This window comes from Carcharodon carcharias, chromosome 13 (assembly GCF_017639515.1).
Source record: "Carcharodon carcharias isolate sCarCar2 chromosome 13, sCarCar2.pri, whole genome shotgun sequence".
Lineage (NCBI taxonomy): Eukaryota > Metazoa > Chordata > Chondrichthyes > Lamniformes > Lamnidae > Carcharodon > Carcharodon carcharias.
Genome location: NC_054479.1, coordinates 61,962,725 through 61,987,692, shown reverse-complemented (window position 1 = coordinate 61,987,692; position 24,968 = coordinate 61,962,725). Strand labels below are relative to the sequence as shown.

The 24,968-nt window shown below is 41.9% G+C and overlaps 1 protein-coding gene across 3 annotated transcripts in view; it reads right to left on the bottom strand.

Moving 5' to 3' along the window:
• Positions 1-24,968, bottom strand: part of cabin1 (calcineurin binding protein 1) — a 589,218-nt gene that overhangs the window by 445,529 nt on the left and 118,721 nt on the right. For 2 of the 3 annotated variants that reach the window (XM_041202355.1, XM_041202356.1), the window contains exons 23-26: positions 18,057-18,227; positions 15,013-15,102; positions 13,411-13,562; positions 2,819-2,988 (exon numbers count right to left, since the gene is read on the bottom strand). In XM_041202355.1, coding sequence (XP_041058289.1) covers positions 2,819-2,988; positions 13,411-13,562; positions 15,013-15,102; positions 18,057-18,227 — 583 coding nt within the window. The remainder of the gene's footprint in view (positions 1-2,818; positions 2,989-13,410; positions 13,563-15,012; positions 15,103-18,056; positions 18,228-24,968) is intronic. The other variant, XM_041202357.1, reaches the window with a different exon arrangement.

The window sequence follows — 24,968 nt, the reverse complement described above, 5'->3', positions numbered from 1 at the left end:
CATAAGGCGAACACTTAAACTTTAATACTGCTTCCATATCTGGCTCAAACATTTCTGACACTTCCCTCACAATCCTAAACAGGGTACAACAACAACTTACATTTATACAACAAACTTAATATATTAAAAAAAAAATTTATTCATTCATGGGGCATGGGCATCGCTGGCTAGGCCAGCATTTAATGCCCGTCCCTAATCGCCTTTGAGGGGGTGATGGTGAGCCGCCTTCTTAAACTGTTGCAGTCCATGTGGTGTAGGTATGCCCACAGTGATGTTCGGGAGGGGGTTCCAGGATTTTGACCCAGCGACAGTGAAGGAACGCTGATATATTTCCAAGTCAGGATGGTGAGTGGCTTGGAGAGAAACTTGCAGGTTGTGGTGTTCCCATGCATCTGCTGCCCTTGTCCTTCAGGGCAGCAGAGATCGAGGGCTTGGAAGGTGCCATCGAAGGAGCCTCGGTGAGTTCCTGCAGTGCATCTTGTAGATGGTATACACTGCTTCCACTGTGCATTGGTGGTGGAGGGAATGAATCTTTGTGGATGGGGTGCCAGTCAAGCAGGCTGCTTTGTCCTGGATGGTGTCGAGCTGGAGTGTTGTGGGAGCTGTACTCATCCAGGCAAGTGGGGAGTATTCCATCACACTCCTGACTTGTGCCTTGTTGATGATGGAAAGGCTTTGCGGAATTTTGAAATATCCTCCATCACTTCCCAGAAGCGAGATCAAATAAAATTTTGGCAAGGATAGAAACTTGAGGGACTTCAGGAGGTTACAAGGAGGGAGCAGGAAGAAAAGTCATTGCAGAAGGTTTTCTGGCTATGACTAGACAGTTAACCAGGTGAGAAGCAGTTGTAGCCACTTGGGCAATGGAGGGGGATGGTGTAGTCAATAATATCAAGGTTGCAAAAGATGATTTGTCTGGTAAACGATTCCTATCTTTCACTACCAGCCTCTAACTTCTCTCCCTTACCACTGTCACCACCTCAACTTTTCTTTGTTCTCTATGTAATTGATATCAGAACTCCCTCCTAGTCTTGTACCTTCTAAGCCACTAATACACTGCCCTACACCTTCGGCTTTCTTTTGCCTCAGTCATCCACACATCTCCTGACCACACACATTCCCAATAAATTGGGATCATAACTCATCATGCTGATGCCTATTCTCATTTCTCCTCAGGTTCTCAAACAATGGAGCTCTTTATCTGTGTCTCCATTCACCCCAATGTCTTTTAGAATTCAAGTTCAGCATTAACCAATCACTAGTTAATTTACTTCCTCTGTTCCACTCCTTTCAACCATGTTGATGCACTAGAATATGGGTCTTGGTTTCGCTTTCCTTCCTTCTGTATGGTTTTGATGCATTCGTTATCCCAATGTCATTGCCAACATGAGGTAACGTGCCTTCAAAGCCAGGAAACTAATCATTAACTGATTAGTCCACCTCTCTTTACTATATTTAAAAATCCCACAAAGCCTGATTAAAATAATGCTCATTTCTCCTAAGGATTTCAAATATAAAAAGCTGTGAAACCATAAAGTCAAAAAACAATTGCCATTTAACCTTAATATAACAACTCTAATATCTATAATTTTCAAGTATTACCCAAGTAGAATTGACAAAACACTGCTGGGAAAAGTGCACAATTAGTGACGTTTCCCTCTAGCACTCACAACCACACTGTTCAAAGTACTTAAATTGTAAAAAAAAACAGCCAAATTATGTGAACCAGAACTAATGAGACTGGAGAAGATGATGACTCTCTCTTTGAATAACTGTGTAAGGTTTGTTCGGATCAACAAAAATATTTCTACCCCTGTATTAAGGCTTGGGAATTAAAGTACTGGTGCTTAAACAGGGGACAGGACAAAATAAAATTATGCCCTATCCACAAACAAGCAAACCATTTCCTTAAACTAACAAGGTACAAAACCAATTTTAAAAAAACAAACCTATAAAGAATAGCTAGAACTACTCAATTGTAAAATACTATAGTACTGTTGCCAAACTCAACAATACTATTCTTTGAATGTGAAGAATCACATTCTAAATAAATTCTGAAATTTCAACTGGAAAGATCATTCCAGCAATTTAAAATGTAGTAGAGGGCAGGATCTTTGCAATCCCTTCCCTCAACTCTCCTTTCACTTGGTGAGTTGGGGTACATGCTAAATAAAATCTGTCAGGGCAGTGAAGGACCAAAATATTGACTTTACTATCATATGGAGCAAGCTTGGATTCCTAATCACCAAACAAACGTGAAAGGCCATGGATAAATGTATACCAATAAAATAAAAGTCACTGGACCAGGTAGAAAAATAGCAAGGCACAAAGCATGCACAAGTGGCTAAGACAGCAACTGCAGCATTTACAATCTGTATCAACTCAAATGGTGGATGCAGGCATCATCACAAAGCTACTGAGCTAAAGTGAATGCCTGTTGTGCTTAACAGAAGAACACACTTTTGAGGCCTGGGTCAGAGAACTGTAAGCAATGGCCAATACTGGCATCATTCTGTAAAAGTTGTTGCTGTTTACAACAATTCCTGTTATGGCACTAGATGCAGCCAAATTGCACTTCATACAAGCAAAGCAGCAGACACTTAAACAAGCCAACAACAATCCAAGCAAGCACCAAGAAAGGTTTAAAGAAACCTAAATGAAAAATCGATCATTTTTGAGAAGCTAGACAGCAGCCATATTGCCCATTTTCCTACGCACCATCACCCAGTGTTGTGCATTTAACAGAATTCACCACTTATGATTGCCCCAATTATTAACCACCTCCCAAGTTTGCCATTATCTATAACAAGAAAAATACCATCAATTGAAGCCTGCTGACGGGGAATTTTACGTTTGACGTAATCGTGGTCAATCGGAGTGGCTGTGTAAGGTGGGGATGTCAGACCTGGACCTGAGGGAAGATTTCCTTGACCTTGCACGGTTCCAACAGAAGAATGAGAATCGTCATCATTTGTACAGGATTTCTCCCTAGAGGGGAGGGAAGTGGAGAATAAAAAAAACATGAAGAAAATCATCATTCACCATCCAAACAACTATAAGTTGAAATAAAACAGAAGTGTTTGTGCGTGTGCACGCATGTGTATATTATAGACGGGCAGGAGGCCTCGTCTCATAGCACAGAATATAATTTTCCTACCACTAGATGTCCCTGTTGTTACATAATACAAACATTCTGGGACCAGAAAAAGACCTCAAACTTCAGGGACTGAACTAGGAATGCTACTTCCTACAACACACGAAATGTTAAAATCCTGTAAAGAAAATCCAAACTAAAGTTAGTTATGTCCCACCATAAGAAATGCCATTCTTTAAATCAAATTTTTCAAATCAATCCACCCTCAACAGCAGCCTATAATATTAGTATTTCAGTGTCTTGAGGAGGGACATGCTGAAAGCATAACATTAGAGCAATTTTTAACCATTTTCTTCCATTATTCTCAGGCCATTTAACCCTTTCTGCCATTCAATGAGATCATAGCTGATCGGCAAACTAATTCCATTTTCCTGCCTTTGCCCCCTATCTTTTACACCATTGGATTAAAAAAACCTATCAATCTTAATTTTAAAATTAACTGGTAGAGCATCAATTGTTGATTGTGGAAACAGCTCAAAAGTTCTACCTCCCTTTGCGTGAGGAAGTATTGCCTAATTTCACTCCTGAAAGTTTTAGACTAGACCCTAGTCCTAGATTCCTGAGCCAGCAGAAATAGTTCCTCTCTATCTACATTGTTTCCCTTAGCATCCCTAAAAACTTTGATCAAATCACCCATTAGCTTCCAAATTCCACAGGATATAATTCTAGCTTGTGTAACCTCTCATCAGTTAACCCTTAACCCTTCAAAGGTTTGGCACAAACACCCCAGATCTCTCTGCTCTTGCAATCTTTTAGGATGGTACCATTTAGCTTGCATTCGCTCTCCTCATTTGTCGTATCTAAATGTATTGACTTTCACTTTTTTGTGTCGAGTTCCATTTGTCCTATTTATGCCTGTTCCACTAGTTGGCCTATGTCCTCTAGAAGTCCATTACTATCTTCCTCACTGTTTACCAGGTTGAATCTGGTTTCTCTAGCCCCAGTTCAGGTGGCTATAAACGCAGGCCTCTTTGGTGCAGCTAAAGCAAACGGACTGCAGCTGAGGAAACTGAGTGTAGAGCTGGAGGAGAATTTTCTCCGTGTCGGGCGGGCCGGTCAGGAGTGGGTGGGAGTGGGCGCAGAACCGATCGTCACCCGTGATCGGCTCCGTGCCCCATTTTACGTGCTAGCCAATTAAGGCCTCCCCAGTGTGACACGCAGCCGGTAGCACTCAGCGCTAGCTGCGCGGGCAGGGGGAAGAGGCAGAGTTGGGACCTGCGCTCTTTCACACATGCACATGAAAAAGCGCAAAAATCTCCGAGGCAGCTCCATGCCTTAGGGAGATTAATTTCTGAATGAGAATTTTTAATAAAAGGTAAAACAAAGTAAGTTACACATGTACCCCCTGTGACAGCGTTATATGAGCTGGGACATGCTTATGAAATGTATAAAAAATATTTATTAATTTAATTAACCCTTCATGAAACCTCATCCCGCCCATGGATGAGGTTTCATGAAAAATGCAAAGGCCACTTGGGCTCTTCACCTGCCCACCAACCTTAAGGTTGGACGGGCAGCCCTGTCAAATTGGTTAATTGTTTTGTTAATGGCCTTAACAAGCCTTCGACAGCTCAGCGGGCGTGCAGCCAACTCTGGTGCGCGCCCGCCAAACGAAAGGTCAGAATGACATGCAGTGACATTGGGACGCATGCCCGACGTCACCGCGCATCATTTTGTGCGTCGGCATGCTGGGCCCACCCCCACCCCCACATGCCAAACAGAAGATTCTGCCCCTGGAGTTTGGTGAGTGGGGGAGTTTAAAGTGTTAATTTTATTCTTAAATTTTGCTTTTAAAATCTAATCTAGCCTGTAATTAATAATAACTGGAAAGTACTATGCAAGCAGGCTAAGTTTTTTTTCTCGCCACTTAGACAGGGTAAATTCACTCTGCTGTGAGAGCCAAGTAGTTAATTAGTTAACTAGCTGAATCTGGTTTCTCTAGCTCCAGTTCAGTTAGTTATAATTACAGGCCTCTTTCGTGCAGTTAAGGCAAACTTAGTGCAGACTTGGAGTGTGGTGAATGGGGGAGTTTGGTGAAGGGGCAGGGAGGAGGTGGTGTTTGTTTCCTTTTTCCATCTTTCTCACCATGTTGGAATTGATTCTTACTCTACTACAGGGAAAGGAGCTAGCTGTTTGGTGAGTATCTGGTAAGTGGTTATGTTCTATTCTATCCCCAAGGTTTAAAATAGTACACACATTGGTGGTAAAGCTAATAAAATATATAAAAAGCAACATAAATAAATGAATACTATAATTAAGTAATTATTTAAAACACATTAAGGTTGGCAAGACAGGTGATGTATCATGGCTGCAGCATGTGGTTGCTCCTGGATAACATTGTGATCCAGGGCAAACACATCTGCACTAATTGTTTGTGGCTCGAGGAACTTCGGCTCAGAATCAGTGAGCTGGAGGCTGAGCTATGCACTCTGACACATCAAGGAGGGGGAAAGTTGCCTGCATGCTTTGTACCAGGAGGCTGTCATACCACTAAGGATAGGGTCTTCTGATTTGGTCAGTGGTCAGGGACAGGAGAGGGTGAATGCAAGTGAGGCAGGTAAGGGAACCCAGAGGACGGGAGTGAGTGTCTCTGCAATTGTCCGATACATTTGAGGTTCTCTCAGCTTGTTTGGATGAAAGTGGGGGCTGCAGGGTGTATGAGCCGATTGACCACGGCACCGTAGCACAGGAAGCCATTCAAGTAGGGGGGAGCAAAAGGAATGTAGTGGTAGTATGGGACAGTATAGGGAGGGGGATTGACACTGTTATCAGCAGCAAAGAGCAGGAGTCCAGACAGCTGTGTTGCCTGCCCGAGGCATCTGCTCAGGGCTGGAGAGGAACTTGCATTGGGAGGGGGAGGATCCAGTTGTTGTGGACCACGTAGGTACCAATGACATAGGTAGAACTAGTAAAGAGGTTCTGCATAGAGCGTATGAGGAGCTAGGTACTAAATTGAAAAGCAGGACTTCAAAGATTATAATACCTAAACCTTGTGCAAATTGGCACAAGGGAACATAAAATTAGAGGGGGACTGGTATGAGAGAATTGGGTTACATTTGTGGGGCACCGGCACCACTACTGGGGAAAGTGGGGGTTGTACTGTTGGGACAGTCTGAGCCGTGATGGGACTGGTGCTCTCCTGAACCGCATAACTAGGGAGGTAGAGATGGTTTCAAGCTAAATAGTGAGGGCAAGCGATCAAATGTGAAAGGATGTGGTATATCAAAGAGTAGAGACAAGGTAAGAGAGGAAAATATTAATATGGGAAATGAGGGTTGGTGAATGGCAGGAAGGGACAAGGAGAAAAATACCTAAGAAAGCACCAACAATCAAAACTAGATGTTAAAAAGATAACAAAAAGACAAAGCTAAAGGCTCTGTATCTAAATGTATGTAGCATTCATAACAAAGTAAACAAATTGATATCGCACCTTGAGGTAAACAAATATGAGCTGATAAGACACTTTGGAGATGTGGCTGCAGGATGACAAGGACTGAGTCCTGAATATTGAGGGGTATATGACATTCAAGAAGAATAGGAAGCTAGGTAGAGGTGGAGGGGTAGCACTGTTAATCAAGGATGGCATTTGTGCAATAGTTAGAGATGACCTTGATTCAGGAGGTCAGAATCGGTTTGGGTGGAAATGAGGAATAGGGGAAAGAAGTGGGAGTGGTCTTCAGCCCACTAATGGTAACCACAATGTAGGACAAAGTATACAAGAAGAAATATTGGGTGCTTGTGATAAAAAGATGGCAATAATCATAGGTGACATTAGTCTACATATAAACTGGAAAAATCAGATTGGCAGTAGTAGCCTGGATGAGGAGTTCATAGAATACTTTCGAGATAGTTTCTTAAAGCAGCATGTTCTGGTACCAGCCAGGAAGCAGATTATATTAGACTTGGTATTGTACAACGTGACAGGATTAATTAATGACCTCAGGATAAAGGCACCCCTCAGCAGCAGTGACCACAATTTAATTGAATTTTTCATCCAGTATGAAAGGGAGAAGAATGGGTCTAAGACTAGTATGCTAAACTTAGATAAGGGCAACTGTGTGGCATGACAGCTGAGCTAGTTGAAGTGAACTGGGATACTAGGCAAGGGGATACATCAATAGAAAAGCACTGGCAAACATTTAAGGGGATATTTCAGAATACTCAGAATAAGTATATTCCTACTTATAAGGAAAATTCTAAAGGGTGGACCTACCATCCATGGTTAACTAAAGAAGTTAGGGAAAGCATCAAACTTAAGGAAAAAGCATATAACTGCGCAAAGATGAGTGGCAGGTCATACGATTGATCAGAATATAAAGAACAGCAGTGAACGATTGAAAGGTTAGTCAGGAGAAATAAATTAGAGGTTTAGGAGGAATTTATTAGCGTTCTTTGAAGGAATAACATGCTGTGGATAAAGGGGAGCCTGTAGACATACTGTACTTGGATTACTTTGGAAGGCATTTGGTAAGGTGCCATATCAAAGGCTATTACAGAAAATAAAAACTCATGGTTTAGGGGGTAACATATTAACCTGGATAAAAGATTGGCTGGCTGGCAAAAAACAAAGTATGCATAAATGGGTCTTTGTCTGATCGGCAGGGTGTGACTAGTGGGGTCCCACAGGGGTCTGCGTTGGGACCTCAACTTTTTACAATTTGCATCAATGACTTAGACGAGGGGAGCGAAGGCGTGGTAGCTAAATTTGGAGAAGACACAAAGATAGCTAGGAAAATATGTTGTGAAGAAGACATAAGGAGTTTGCAGACAGATACAAATAAGTTGAGTGAAAGGACAAAAATCTGGCAGATGGAGTATAATGTGGGAAAATGTGATGTTGTTTACTTTGACAGGAAGAAAAAAAAGCAGCATATTACTTAAATGGAGAACGAATACAGAGTTCTGAAGTGCAGAGAGATCTAGGTATTCTTGTGCATGAGTCACAAAAAGTTAGTGTGCAAGTACAGCATATAATCAAGGCTAATGGAATGCGATCCTTTATTATGAGAGGAATTGAAAATAAAAGTAAGGATGTTATGCTTCAATTATACAGGGCATTGGTGAGACCACAAGGCGAATACTGTGTGCAGTTTTAGTCTCCTTATTTAAGGAAGGATGTAAATGCATTGAAGGTGGTTCACAGGAGGTTTACTAGATTGGTATTTGGAATGAGCGGTTTGTTTTATAAGGGTAGGTTGGACAGGCTGGGCTACTTTCCACTGAAGTTTAAAAGAGTGAGGGGTGACTTGATTGAAGCATGTAAGATCCTGAATGCTCTTAACAAAGTGAATGTAGAAAGGATGTTTTCTTTTGTCAATCAGTCCAGAACAATGGGGCACTGTTTTAAAATTAGAGGTTGCCCTTATAGAACAGAGATGGGAAGAAATTTTTTTCACTGAGATTTGTGCTCTCTTTAGAACTCTGTCTCAGAAGGCAGTGGAAGCGGGGTAACTGAATATTTTTAAGGCAGAGGTAGATAGATTCTTGTTAGGCAAGGGAATCAAAGATTATCAGGGCAGATGGGAATGTAGAACTTGAAACGCAGAAATCAGCCACAAACTTATTGAATGGTGGAGCAGGCTCGAGGGTCTGAATGGCCACGACTGCTGCTGTTTTTTATGTTCCTATGTGCTACACTTCAAGTTTTCAGTGAGTTGATCTGCAAATTTTGAAATTGTGCCCTGTACCCCAAGCTATTCATGTATATTGAAATCAGCAGGGTTCTAGCACTGAAACCAGAAGAATATCAATATATACCTCCGCCCAATCCAAAAAAAACAGCCATTCACCATAATTCTGTTTTCTATCTTTTAGTCAATTTTGTACCAATGCTGCTACTTTCCTTTTTATCCCAGGAGTTTGTGTTGCTAACCAGCCTAATAGATGCAACTGCACTGCCCTCATCCACCTTCTCATCTCATCAAAAACAATTTAGTCAAACACTATTTGCCCTTAACAAATCTGTGCCGACTCTCTTTTATTACTCCAGTCTGTTCATGTGGCTGTGAATTTTCTCACAGGTTATTGTTCTAAAAGCTTCTCCACCACTGACAAGCTATTTTGTTTTTATGACTGGCCAGGTTTACCTTTCTCCCCATTTCACTATCTTTAAAATTCTCCAGCCTTTGGCACCAACCCGATATCTAAGGAAGAGTATAGGATTGTGGCTAGTTCATCCGCAACTTCTACCCTTACTTCCCTCAGCAACTGGATGCAGCCCTTCCAGACCAGGTGGCTTATCAACTTCAAGTACGGCCTACCTTTCTAATACCTCCTCTATCTGTTTTTATCTCATCCAATATCGAGACAACTTTCTAGTTTACCAAAGATTTGGCAAAGTCTTCTTAACTTAAAACCTCTATCCTATCCTCACTAGGTCAAATCTAAAGAGCCCAAGTCTTTCATAATTTAGCCGGTATAATTCTAGTCACCTTTGAGTGTTTTGGTATGCTCCAGCATGTGTGAGGCCCGAAACAACATATAAAATTCTCATTACACATAGACGTACAAAAGGTTTGTTATCGCCAAAGTGTAATGCTCTTTATGTTATATTCTTTTGGCATTTGAACACAATCTAAACCCCTATTTGTTTTCTCAACAGGAACTTCAGTGCTGGTGCACTTTAGTTCACAATCAACTAATACCCCCAGCTCTCCTTCTCCATCTGTTGCCCTCAATAGTCTCCTAACACCCAAATCCACAATACTACAGTTGTCCAAGTGAAAGAAATGATTTGATTTTCACAGAATAAGGACAAGAGTCACAGAGTTCAATTTTTATAGCAAGGTAAAAAAAAAAAATCCTAGAATTCCATGTAACAAACACAGAATTTAACTTATTTGATTACCAAAATCAGCAGCACTGGTTCATGCCCTATACGGCCCAAATCTCCTATTACAGAACAGCTCATCCTTCAGCTCATCATGAAAAATGCCAAGGGATAGTCTAGTTGAGGTCTAACCAGTGATTTATACATCTACTTATGTTTGTACTTTATACCTCAAACAGATCTCAGTTGTTTAAGGGCTCGCGAGCTCCAGGATTCTCTCTTCTTTATTAATTCACTCATGGGATATGGGTGTTGCTGGCTAGGCCAGCATTTATTGCCCATCCATAATTGCTCTTGAGAAGGTGGTGGTGTGCTACCTTCTTGAACCGCTGCAGTCCACCAAATGAGAGAATTCAAGCTCATCCTGGAGCTCGCGAGCCCTGGACTAAAAGAGCAACTTGCATTGAAATGGCATCTTTAACTTAGTAAACCATCCCAAGATGCTTAACAGGAGCATAATAAGATAAAATTTAAACCGAGTGAAGGAAGCGACATTTGGGTAAACAACCAAAAGCTTCATCTAGGTGGTAGGTTTAAGGAGCATCTTAAAGGAAGAGGTGGAGAAGCAGAGAGGTATAGGGAGACAACTCCAGATCTTAGGGCCAGATGGCAGAAGCCATATCCATCAAGAGTGAAGCAAAGGAAATGGGGGATAGACAAAAGGCCAGAATTAGAAGAAAACGGAGTTCCAGGAGAGTTGTAGAGCTGCAGGAGGTTACAGAGATAGGAGCCATGGAGGGGTTTGAACTCAAGGATATTAAAATCAAATACAAAAACAGAATTACCTGGAAAAACTCAGCAGGTCTGGCAGCATCGGCGGAGAAGAAAAGAGTTGACGTTTCGAGTCCTCGTGACCCTTCGACAGAACTTGAGTTCGAGTCCAGGAAAGAGCTGAAATATAAGCTGGTTTAAGGTGTGTGTGTGGGGGGCGGAGAGATAGAGAGACAGAGAGATGGAGGGGGTTGGTGTGGTTGTAGGGACAAACAAGCAGTGATAGAAGCAGATCATCAAAAGATGTCAACGACAATAGTACAATAGAACACATAGGTGTTAAAGTTAAAGTTGGTGATATTATCTAAACGAATGTGCTAATTAAGAATGGATGGTAGGGCACTCAAGGTATAGCTCTAGTGGGTTTTTTTTTTCCCCCTTCCACAACTCTTTCTCCGGTACATCGATGATTATTTCGGTGCCGCTTCATGCTCTCGTCAGGACTTGGAAAAATTTATTAATTTTGCTTCCAATCTCCACCCCTCCATCATTTTCACGTGGTCCATCTCTGACACTTCCCTTCCCTTCCTTGACCTCTCTGTCTCAATCTCTGGTGATAGACTGTCCACCAATATCCATTACAAACCCACCGACTCCCACAGCTATCTCGACTACAGCTCCTCACACCCCACTTCCTGTAAGGACTCCATCCCATTCTCTCAGTTCCTTCGCCTCCGTCGCATCTGTTCCGATGATGCTACATTCAAAAACAGTTCCTCTGACATGTCCTCCTTCTTCCTTAACCGAGGTTTTCCACCCACGGTCGTTGACAGGGCCCTCAACCGTGTCCGGCCCATCTCCCGCGCATCCGCCCTCACTCCTTCTCCTCCCTCCCAGAAACATGATAGGGTCCCCCTTGTCCTCACTTATCACCCCACCAGCCTCCGCATTCAAAGGATCATCCTCCGCCATTTCCGCCAACTCCAGCATGATGCCACTACCAAACACATCTTCCCTTCACCCCCCTTATCGGCATTCCGTAGGGATCGCTCCCTCCGGGACACCCTGGTCCACTCCTCCATCACCCCCTACTCCTCAACCCCCTCCTATGGCACAACCCCATGCCCACGCAAAAGATGCAACACCTGCCCCTTCACTTCCTCTCTCCTCACCGTCCAAGGACCCAAACACTCCTTTCAAGTGAAGCAGCATTTCACTTGCATTTCCCCCAACTTAGTCTACTGCATTCGTTGCTCCCAATGTGGTCTCCTCTACATTGGAGAGACCAAACGTAAACTGGGCGACCGCTTTGCAGAACACCTGCGGTCTGTCCGCAAGAATGACCCAAACCTCCCTGTTGCTTGCCATTTTAACACTCCACCCTGCTCTCTTGCCCACATGTCTGTCCTTGGCTTGCTGCATTGTTCCAGTGAAGCCCAACGCAAACTGGAGGAACAACACCTCATCTTCCGACTAGGGACTTTACAGCCTTCCGGACTGAATATTGAATTCAACAACTTTAGGTCGTGAGCTCCCTCCCCCATCCCCACCCCCTTTCTGTTTCCCCCTTCTTTTCCTTTTTTTTTCCCAATAAATTATAAAGATTTTCCTTTTCCCACCTATTTCCATTATATAAAAAAAAAATAAATAAAAAAAAACCCACTAGAGCTATACCTTGAGTGCCCTACCATCCATTCTTAATTAGCACATTCGTTTAGATAATATCACCAACTTTAACACCTATGTGTTCTATTGTACTATTGTCGTTGACATCTTTTGATGATCTGCTTCTATCACTGCTTGTTTGTCCCTACAACCACACCAACCCCCTCCATCTCTCTGTCTCTCTATCTCTCCGCCCCCCACACACACACCTTAAACCAGCTTATATTTCAGCTCTTTCCTGGACTCGAACTCAAGTTCTGTCGAAGGGTCATGAGGACTCGAAGCGTCAACTCTTTTCTTCTCCACCAATGCTGCCAGACCTGCTGAGTTTTTCCAGGTAATTCTGTTTTTGTTTTGGATTTCCAGCATCCGCAGTTTTTTTGTTTTTATCTCTGTATTAAAATCAAATGTTTGGACTCAATGTAGGCCAGTGAGGACAGAGGTGATGGGTTCACCAGACTAACTCCTGGGAGGAAGGGATTGTCCTATGAGAGGAGATTAAGTAAACTAGACCTATATTTTGCCTAATGTTTAGAAGAATGAGAGGTGATCTAATTGAAACATATAAATTTCTTGAAGGGCTTGACAGAACAGATGCTAAAAGAATGTTTTCCCTGGCTGGGGAGTCTAGAACTACGGACCACAGTCTTAGAATAAGGGATCAGCCACTAAGGACTGAGATAAGGAGAAATATCTTTGCTCAAAGGGTTGTGGATGTTTAATGAGTACATTCAAGGCAGAGATCGATGGACTTTTGCAGACTAAAGAAATCAAGGAATATGGGTAAATTTCAGGAAGGTGGAGTTGAGGGAGCCATGATCTTAATAATTGGTGGAGCAGGCTCAAAAGACCAAATAGCCTATTCCTCCTATTTCTAATGTTTTAATGCTTACACTGCATGAGTGAGTGAAAAAAAGGGAGTCGTTTATGTCAATTATCGAAGAAAAACAAATCCACAGCATCAGGGTCTCCAACAAATGCTCTGTCTTCATGCCCACCAAAAATTATATACAATTCATCACTATAGCCCTCTGAATTTAATGGGACTCACTTCTCAGTGACTTTAAAGGTACTCTTCTCTTCACCTCTGGCAAAAGGCCCCTGAGCTGCCTCCTTTATGTAGCTGAAGAGCATCTCACAGTCCACAGTCACTTCATCCTTCTCCAGCAGTTTGAGAATCGAGGCATGAAGTCTGAAGTAGACCTGAACATCAACACATGGTTATATGAACAGATAGTCCTACATTTAAAATAAATCCTCTATCAATATTCACACCAGCTTACATAGACACAGCAATAGTAATCCATAATAAACCTGAATTATAACATGTACATCAACTTACCTCATTTTTAGAGATGTATTTAAGAAGTTAAATCAATATGATGCGGCTATTTTTAAACATGCGCTAAGATTTCATTTGTACACAATCCAAATCAATTAAAAAAGCAGCAATCTCATGATGTGGTCTTTTGGCCAGGAGCCGGAAATATACAATTGTCCTCTAAATCACATTAGGAACATAATAAGATGTGAAACATGAGCAGGAGTAAGCCATTTTGTCCCTTCAGCACGCTCCACAATTCAACTCGATCATGGCTGACTGGATTGTGGCCTTAACTGCACTTTTCTGCTGGCTCCCATAATCCTTAGCTCCCTTGTAGATCAAAAATCTGTCTCAATCTGGCTACAATGACCTGTATTTACCTATTTATACTAGTTTTCCACAGGGTGCATTTGACCAGCAGCCTGATTTTTTTTTACTCGGTTAGAAAATATATTACATATATTTGAAATAAAATGTAAGTTTTTTTGCTACAACATTACTGGATATGTAGCCAGTCTGAGGTTTGGAGCCAAATTTTAACAATTAAAAACACTACTCAAGTACTCCCTATAGAAAAGTGGGATAAACAGTCAAATGCAGTCACTTCTAAACTCCTCAGGTCAATTGTAATGAATTTTTCTGGTTCCTGACCACAAGATCCCATCTTAAAATTAATGTTTTCTTTTAATGTTTTTAAGTGTGGTGACTATAGTATAATGGTCAAAAACTACACACAAGACTTCACATTTGAAGTCTATCAATTTCGATAAAGTTTGGAATCAATTCAAGTTCCGGCATTCTTTCACAAAACAGTTTCAGAATTACTGAACCAGTGATAGCAATCAAAAATAAAAAGGCCACTTAATAAAATGCAAAAAATTTCCCTCATCCTGCAACAAATATTGGGCGGATGAGAACAAAGATAGTAAACTGGGCTAAGAAATAATTAAGAGAGTTAAGACAGTGATGATTTCTGAACAATACATTGAGAATTAATTCTCAATTTCTCTTTCGTTTTTAATGTTCAATCACACTGTATCCTTTGCTCCATTGTCTGAGACCTCAATCCAAAGGATTCCCGACGTCATAGCGGTTAAAGGGCAACTGAAACACTTATCTCTTCCAAATGTGTTGGCACTGAAAGGTGTTTGTTTTTAAATTAATTTATCAATTGAGAATAGGCAAATGTTTTACTTAAAATGCTATCCAGGTCATTCTACGTCTAACTACGTCTACTGAAAGCCCAAGAATGAAACAACCATTTTTTAAGCCACAGGAGATGTTCAAGTTCTCAGAGCCTGGAGATCTTGGTTGCATTTGGTTCAGTACCTCTAGAGCCTCCATAGCCAAATCTGGTGGATTGTGGTAATGGATCTTCCGTGGGTAATGCGCTGCATCCTCATGTAGATTATGTGCTGCCTGGACAAAAAGAAGTGCAGGTTAAAAAAAGAATAAGCTTGCATTTCGAGAATGTCTTTCATGATCTCAGGGTGTCCTGAATGTGCTTCATAGCCAATGCATCTGAAAGCATAGTCACTGTTTTAAAAGTTGAGAAACATGGCTTCCAACTTATGTATAGCAAGGCTCCACAAATGGCAATGAAATAAATTATCTTATCTATTCAGGTGATTGATTAAAGGATAAATTTTGGCCAGAAAAAGATCCCCCATACTGCACTGAATAAAGCCATGGGATTTTTCACATCCACCATGGGTTTAAAGCCTCACCTGAAAGACAGCGCCTCTACAGTACAGCAGTCCCTGGATACAGCAAGGGAGTGTCAACCAAGCTTATGTGCTCAAGTCTCTGGAATGAGGTTTGAACCCACAACATTCAAACACAGTGCTACAACTGAGCCAAGGAAACAGCAGACTACAGCTGTTGCTGCAATTTACAGTTTTTAATACTGCAGAGAACAGATGAAAAGCTTCAGTATTAGGAACACACACCATCTTGACTTGGAAGTATAATCAATGCTCCCTCACTATCGCTGGGTTAAAATCCTAGAACTCCCTCCCTAACAGCACTGTGGGTGTACCTACACCACATGGACTGCAGCGGTTCAAGGCAGTGGCTCACCACCACCTTCTCAAGGGCAATTAGGGATGAGCAATAAATGCTGGTCTTGCCAGAGATGCTCACATCCCGTGAATGGACGAGAAAATACAATGCCATTTGGGGATTAGTCAAAACCCCAACAAAATGAGCCTGAAAGATATAATCACATCCGGTTGTCACATGGGGTGAATTTTAATGCGCAGGGGTCTTTTTAAAGAGTGGGTGGAATGGTAAAACCAGGAAAATTGACAGCATGCGGGAAGCTGGCTCCAACCCACTGACTTCCACATTTAACCACAGTGCGTTAGGATGTGTGTGAGCAAGTTCTTCAGGAGGAGTGGGTTATCAATTTCACTATATTAAATCAGTCAATTATAGCAATGTTAACATGGAATTTGCAATTTAATTTTGGCTCTGTGGATTTCTTGGGCTTCCTGAAAGCTAGCCAATGAGAGCAAGGCAAGAACACAGCAGCATTGAGATAGTTGAAACCATGACAGAGACATGTTCCAATAAGTACTGAAGCTTCACAAGTTGCTTTCCTGCCTGCTTCTGTAAAAGGTACTTGTGTCGAGGGGTAACTTTGACAACTCTGAAGGGTTGTATATCTGACCTGAACTGTGGAGCCCAGATTTGTCAGATCATCATGGAGCTGTTTCGCCAGTGTTACTTTGGACTTCAGACATGGACCAAGATGATCAGCATCAACAGCAGCACCAGCAGGAGCAGGCACAACATCAACTTGCCCTTCATAGGTCCGCAGCACCAGAGGAAAGAGGGGAATTGGCAGGGAGGTGCAACTTGCAGGGGCCTGTACCCAGTACACAGGGTCTCTGGGCAGAGGATAAGCTTCCTTCGACATGTTGGAACACCAGTGTGGTCTCAAGTGGTTTAAGGTCTTGCATCAAGTGGTGGCAGAAATCTGCAGCCTTCTAGAACAAAACCTGGTATCTAAGTGCACCTAGTTGCTATGTGTAACCAATCAGCATTAAAGTAACCACCACCCTCAGCTTCTTTGCCTCTAGATCCTTCCAGGGTTCTGCAAGAGACATTTGCAGGATCTCAGTCAGTGATCCACAAATGCACAAGGCCGGTAACAGATGGTTAGTCAGTTTTTCCTGTGATGATGCCAGTTAGAATGAAGGGGCGCTCGGTTCTGCAGCCCCGATTGGATTCCCAAAGAATCCAGTGACTACTCTTGATACTCTTTTGATACTCTTTTGAGTAAACCTGTTTCCATCTGTTTCAGATGAAGTTACATTGTTTCATAGTTTGCCATTGTGAGATTTGAACTCTTGATCTTAGGGTTACAAACCCAGTACCATAACCACTTGGCTATTTAGGCCAAGCCCAAATAATGTAACTCTTTCGAGTACAAACCCGTTTCCATCTGTTTCAGATGAAGTTACATTGTTTGCCATTGTGAGATTTGAACTCTTGATCTTGGGGTTAACAAACCCAGTACCATAACCACTTGGCTATTTAGGCCAAGCCTTCCAGTGACTACCATGCATGTGGCAATTAAGTCACCCAATTTCAGATTTATTAATTAATTGAATTTAAATTCCATCAGCTGCCATGGTGGAATTTGAAGCTGTGTCCCCAGAGTATTAGCCTGGGCCTCTGGATTACTAATCCAGTGACATTACTGCTACACCACCACGACCCCTCATTAGTTAATCCACTGTATTCTCAGTCTTTTAATATCTTCCTCCTCCTGAGGTGACTGCCTGAAGGGAACCTTTTCCAATTTTAACTTAGGACACTGTCACATGTACAGAGGCAGAAAGAATACTCCATAGAGAGACATATCTGAAGAAATTAGATTACAAGGTCGAATCCATTTGATTGATATCCTTGATATCATGATGTGCAAATTTCTACAGCTCTGACATCAGGGTGCAAAGAGGAGGTGAGCACTACGTTAGAGTTTGGCATCTACCAGACATAATATTTCATCAGGATACTCAAGCAAGTGCTATGAAGTATTTTGTAGTTTTGCAGTCAAATTCTAAGAAAAGTTGGTCTGTCCTCTAGACACCAGGTTGCCTAGATTCCATTGGTGCATGAGAACAGCCTCTTCAATGAACAGACCAGGGCATCAAAAGCATGCTCTCCCACTTTTAATACAAAAGGCCATTGCAGAAGATGCCTAATGAGAACACAGCAACAGGGTCAATCATTAGTGACAGTCATGTCACTATCCATGGCTTTACTGATTTTGTTCCAGCATTTAGATATAGTAAGACAAGGTTTCTTTGATATATATACAAAATATTACACAAGAAATGACTGGAGACCAAGACCACACTGACCTGCTTGTAATGTTCCAAGTAGTCCTTCGGTGGCTGTTTCTGCTTTTCTGCTATTTTGCCCAACATGTAGTGAATGAGCCATTCTTCCTCATCACCATCTCCTTCACAATGTGTCGCTGATAGAAAACACTGCTTGGCTGTCTCAAGCATGCTGTCCCTTCGCTCTTCCATCTGTGACAGACAACAATGACAATGAACATCACAAATCGAATATTTCAAATCTCTGATCTTAAATAGCAAGGTCCCACTCCTCACCTCCCAGGATATTAAGCATATTTCTACATTGAATGAGAAGACACGAGACACATTCGTTCACCTTCATGAACCTAGTTACAAATCACTGCTGGTTGGAGTCTGAGTTCTATATAACCTGCTTTCCCCCTCAGCCCCATAATGAATCGGACATGATGTGGGATGCCACAGATACTAGAAGAACAAATACTGAAAATGAAGCTTCTTCAGCTTCATATACTGATTTTAAATTATAGTTAAAGGGCCCATGCCCCTGTGATTCAAGTCAAAATTAACTTAGTACGACTCACCAAACGTCTTGATTTCCACAATTTCTACTCTGCTAAGTTCCATATCACACTATGGGAATGTCACTTCAGAGAAATCCAATGCTACAGCATCTTACCATAACTTACACAAAGTGCTCTCCGTGTAATGAATTACCCTGAAAGTAGCGAATAGTGTTGACTTAACCATTAGATTCCTATGGGTAGGATCAACAACCTTCCTTCTGTTGGATCCAGATACAAAAAGCACAGGAGCTCAGTGTCAGCTATCTTATTCAGAATATTACAATAGTGAAAAAAGAAGCCTCCCTCACCCAAAGAAGAGTATCTGCAACAAACCTTTTAAGGCATTCATAACAAAGCTATCAACTCTCAAGAGAATAAGGAATTGCTACCCATTATATATTATAAATACTGGGCAGTTGTTCAGGCAACAAAAACAACCCATCCAAATTCCACCCAACAACTTTGTCTACACCTGGTGGCTGGATTACAGTCTTGTAATTCATCGACAGCTACCAGGGTAACCTTTATTCAAATAGTAAGGTCTAATACACTGCACTTTCCACCAGACAACCAGACTTGTAGTCATGATTCATGACCCTCTCATTAAAATTGAAGCAGATAAAGTTTGAATAAAAAGCACACAAGAAACAACATTTTGCAAGCGCACATTATGCCAGTCAGCATTTGCAAGGGGAACTGACAGGTTTATGCTTTGGCTGTGGATCCTTCAGAACTGAAAACGAGGACAGACAGATTAATACAATCAGGAAAAGAGATTTTTAAAATACAAACATAGATATATATCACAAGTGAAAGGAGGCAACATATTACCTCAATCATACAGAAGCATTGCGATATTAAAGCAACAGGTGTGTCATCAGTTAAAGAAGTATAAAGTCTGGGAAATGCAAGAAGATGGGAGAGATGGAAAACACAGGGCACCTGGGCATCAGGTATGAAATTAAAACATATGCAGACTAGATTATAACTGAAGCTGGAAGTGGATAGTGTGCCATGAGAACAAGTAGATAAGTTTGTCGAGTTAAAACAAGTGATAGTAGAAGCAGAAGTTAGGAGGAGGATAGAGATAGCCAGAAGTAATTTTGTGACGGTGAAGGATGTATTAACAACAAGAACGCAGCCTCATAACAAGGAAAAAACTCATAAGATGTGACATTCTATCAACTTTCCTGTATGCCTTAGAAACCTGGACAATAAGTAAAGATCTGTGGAAAAAAAGAGGCCTTTGAAATTTGAATGCTAAGACAGAGGCTTAAAATTCCATATATAGATCATAAGACAAATGAACAGGTGCTTGAAATTGCAAGAGCAAAAAGAACTCTCAAAAACGACATCCGGAAAAGAAAATGTCAGTATTTCAGCCACTCGATCAGAGCTGCAAAGTTACAGAGATCCCTTCTAGAGGGCAATGTGGAGGTGAATGATGAATGGGTTTCCCTGTGCATACAAGGCCTGTATGACTTTCTCATTACATACACGGCAATTAACTAACTGCCTCTTCGTGCATCACGAGTGGTGGGTTGGAAGATGCAGTAGCAGAACAATTTAATGATCACCTATGGGGAGAAGCTGTCTCTGTGGTACAAGTTGGCTGCAGAACAGCCTCAGAGTTGGCATGGTTATACAGCCTTATCCTTTTTGAAGGTGCCCAAGAAATAGCTAGGAAGAACAGTCTCATGAAGTAAATGCCATTTCCGGGGCAAAATTTAATTGGAGGTACAATCATAGCCACCTTTCTATTGGGCGTGGGCATGCCAGGTCAAGAGGTTAGACACATATTCACTATAAATGGCTGCATTCAACACAAAAGGGCAGAGTCAATCAAAATCAAGTGAAATCTGCTGAGAGTATTTATATAATTCTTGTGCCTCTATTGAAGTTTCTGCTTGCCCACAGGTCAGCTATTCCCACAACACAAAACGTATTTGCTTGGGCATACATGACTTACAGGAGCTGTCAATTCTGCTGAGTCAAGGCGAGAAAACTGCCATAAAAATCCAGAAGGTAACGTTGGCCTTACAGGCCAAGTCTGGCAAAACAGACCTGGTGGCAGGACACTGTCAGTAGTACCTGTTTTCATTGGCAACACAAAGCACATTGGATTGAGGAACATCTCTACAGGATTACTAACATATATTAAACAGCTTAGAGCATCTAGCCTGTTCACATCTTTGATGTCCCATTCAAAGCCAGGCTGAGCTTCGACATCCACAGCTATATAGGAATATAGGGACAGTCAGAGGCCACTTAGCCACACACCATGTTCCACCAGTCAATGAGATCATGACTGATCTGCAAACTAATGCTTGATATCCACCTTTACGCCATATCCCTTAATACATTTGGATAATAAAAATCAATCTCAATTTTGAAATTTACAATTGATCCGACATCAATTGCCATTTGCTGAAGAAACTTCCAAATTTCTGCCAGGCTGTGTATAATTTCACTCCTGAAAGGTCTGGCTGTAATTTTTTTAGACTATGCCCCCAATACCAGACACCCAGAGGCAAAATAGTTTCTCTTTATCTTTTCCATTCTCCTTATTATCTTGAAAACTTTGATCAAATCACTCCTTAAACTTCTAAATTCCAGGAACTACAACATTAGCTTGTGTAATCTCTCCTCATAATTTAATTTGCTTAGCAACATAGGAGCAGGAGCAAGCTATTCGGCCCATCAAGCCTGCTCTGCCATTCAGTTAGATCATGGATAATGATCTGCCTCAACGCCACTTTCCTGCACTATTCCATATCCCTTGATGTCAATAGTATCCAGAAACCTATCGATTTCTGTCTTGAACATACTCGATGATTGAGCTTCCACAGCCCCCTGGGGTGCAGAATTCCAAAGATTCACCACACTCTAATGTTTAGTCCAAGCATTATTCTGGAAAATCTATGAAGCACTCTCTCCAAAGCCAACATATTCTCTTTAAGATGTAGTGCTCAGAATTGCTCACAGTACATAAGAACATAAGAACTAGGAGCAGGAGTAGGCAATTCAGCCCCTCGAGCCTGCCCCACCATTCATTACGATCATGGCTGATCTCATTTTGGCCTCAACTCCAATTTCCCACCCTCTCCCCATAACCTTCCAATCCATTACTAATTAAAAATCTGTGTATCTCCTCAAATTTATTCAGCGTCCTGGCATCCACTGCACTCTGAGGTAGTGAATTCCACAGATTCACAACTCTTTGAGAAAATTAATTCCTCCTCATCTCTGATTTAAATCTACCACCCCTTAGCCTAAAACTATGGCCTCTCGTTCCAGAATGTCCCAGAGGGGAAACATCCGCTCCACGTCTACTTTGGTCTATCCCTTTTAGCATCTCATATACCTCAATTAGATCTCCTCTCGTCCTTCTAAACTCTAACAGTATAGGCCTAAACTGCTCAATCTCTCCTCATAAGACAAGCCCCGCATCTCTTCAATCTAGTGAACCTCCTCTGAACCATCTCCAGTGCAATCCTTCCTCAAGTAAGGGGACCAAAACTGTGCACGGTACTCCAGGTGTGGTCTCACCAATGCCTTGTACAGTTGCAACAACACTTCCCTCTTTTTATACTCTATTCCTTTAGCAATAAATGCCACAATTCCATTTGCCTTCTTTATTACCTGCTGTACCTGCATACTAGCTTTCAGTGATTCATGCACGAGGACACCCAGATCCCTCGGCACTGAAGCATTCTGAAGTTTTTCTCCATTTAAATAATTAGTCGCCTTTTTATTCTTCTGAACAAAATGGATAACCTCACACTTATCCACGTTAAACTCCATCTGCCAAATTTTGGCCCATTCACCTAACCTTTCCTTGCAACTTACCTTCCCACCTATTTTGGTGTCATCTGCAAATTTAGCTATAGTACCTTCTATCCCTGAATCCAAGTCATTAATATAGATTGTAAATAGTTGGGGCCCAAGGACCAAACCCTGTGGTGCCCCACTCGTTACAGCTTGCCATCCAGAAAAAGACCCATTTATCCCAATTCCCTGCTTTCTGTTGGTTAGCCAATCCTCAATCCAGGCTAATATATTAACCCTAACTCCGTGTGATCTTATCTTGTGTATTAATCTTTTGTGTGGCACCTTATTAAAGACCTTCTGGAAGTCCAGATATATTACATCTACAGGATCCCCATTATCCACTTCGCTTGTCACATCTTCAAAGAACTCTAGCAAATTAGTCAAACATGATTTACTCTTCATAAAACCATGCTGACTCTGATGGATTGCATTTTGACTTTCCAAATGCCCCATTACTACTTCCTTAATAATGGATTCCAACAATTCCTCCTCCCCCCCCCCCCACCCCGCACCCCCACCCCCACCCCCACCCCTTTTTGAATAAAGGCGTCACATTAGCATTTTTCCAATTCACTGGAACCTTTCCAGAATCCAGGGAATTTTGGATTATAGCCAATGCATCCACTATCTCCGCTGCCACTTCCTTTAAGACCCTGAGATATAGGCTATCAGATCCTGGGAACTTGTCATCCTTTAATCCCAATAGTTTGCTCAGTACTTTTTCTCTAGTGATGGTGATTGTTCTAAGTTCCTCCTTCTCTGTACCCTCTGCACTACCTGTTACTATCGGGGTGTTACTAGTGTCCTCCACAGTGAAAACTGAGGCAAAATATTGATTAATCATCTCTGCCATTTCTGCGTTCCCCACTATTAACTCCCCAGTCTCGTCCTCCAACGGACCAACATTCACTTTCGCTATTCTCTTTCATTTTATATACTTGTAGAAGCTTTTGCTATCAGTTTTTACATTTTGCGCTAATTTTCTTTCATAATTTACCTTTGCTCTTTTTATTATTTTTTTAGTAACCCTTTGTTGATCTTTAAAAGTTTCCCAATCTTCCAGCCTGCCACTGACCTTTACAATTTGGTATGCCTTAGTTTTTGCCTTTGTTATCTTTAACTTCCTTGCTTAGCCTTGGATGCTTTTTGCCCCTCTTACCATCTTTCTTCCTCTTTGGAATATATTTTACTAGGGGGGAATTGAATATCTCCTTAAATATCTGCCACTGTTCATCAACTGTCCTACCTTGTAGTCTTCCTGCCCAGTCCACTAGGGCCAAGTCTGCCCTCATATCTATGTAGTTTACCTTTGTTTAACTCCAGAACATTAGTGTGGGACTCAAGTTTCTCACTCTCAAACTGAACTTGAAATTCTATCATGCTATGATCACTCTTCCCTAGAGGATCCTTTACTATGAGATCATTACTAATCCCAACTCATTACACAAAACCAAATCCAGAATAGCCTGCTCCCTGGTTGGTCCCACAACATATTGCTCCAAGAAACAATCTCTAATACACTCTATGAACTCTCCCTCAAGGCTACCCTTGCCAATTTGATTAGTCCAGTCTATATGCATATTAAAATCACCCATGATTATTGCCATGCCTTTCTTACATGCTCCAGTATGTCCAGGTTTATACTGTGCCCTACTGCTAAACTACTGTTTGGGGACCTATAGATTACTCCCATGAGAGACTTCTTTCCCTTGCTACTTCTTATCTCTACCCAGACTGACTCTACGTCTTGCTCTCCAGTGCCTATATCATTCCTCTTTCCCCAGTACTGGTGCCAATGTCCCATGAATTCGAACCCACTTCTCCCACGCCAATCTTTGAGCCACGCATTTACCTCCTTAATCTTATTGACCCTGTGCCAATTAGCTCATGGCTCAGGTAGTAATCCAGAGATTATTACCTTTTTGGTTCTGCTTTTTAATTTAGCCCCAAGCTTCTCCCATTCCCTCAGCACAACCTCTTTCCTTCTTCTACCTGTATTGTTGGTACCTACGTGGACCACAACAACTGGATCTTTCCCCTGCAACTCCAAGTTCCTCAGCAGCCCAGATGAGATATCCTTAACCCTGGCACCAGGTAAGCAACACAATCATCAGGACTCTCGATCCTGGCCACAGGGAACAGTATCTATTCCCCTAACATTACTATCCCCAATTACAACTACATTTCTCTTTTCTCCTCCAACTTGAATGGCTCCCTGTTTGCTCATCCTCCCTACAGAGCCCACTCTCATCCACACAGGGAGCAAGAATCTCGAACCTGTTGGATAAGGGCAAGAGCTGAGGCTCCTGCACTGCTACTTCCTGGATCCCTCTACCTGCCTCACTCATAGTCACACCCTCCTGTCCCTGACCACTAGCTGAATTTAAGGTAGTTAATCTGAGGGGTGTGACTGTCTCCTGAAACACAGCGTCCAGGTAACTCTCCCCCTCCCTGGTGTGTCGCAGAGTCCGTTGCTCAGACTCCAGATCATCAACTCTGAGCCGGAGTTCCTCAAGCAACCAACATTTGCTACAGATGTGGTCACTAGGAACCACAA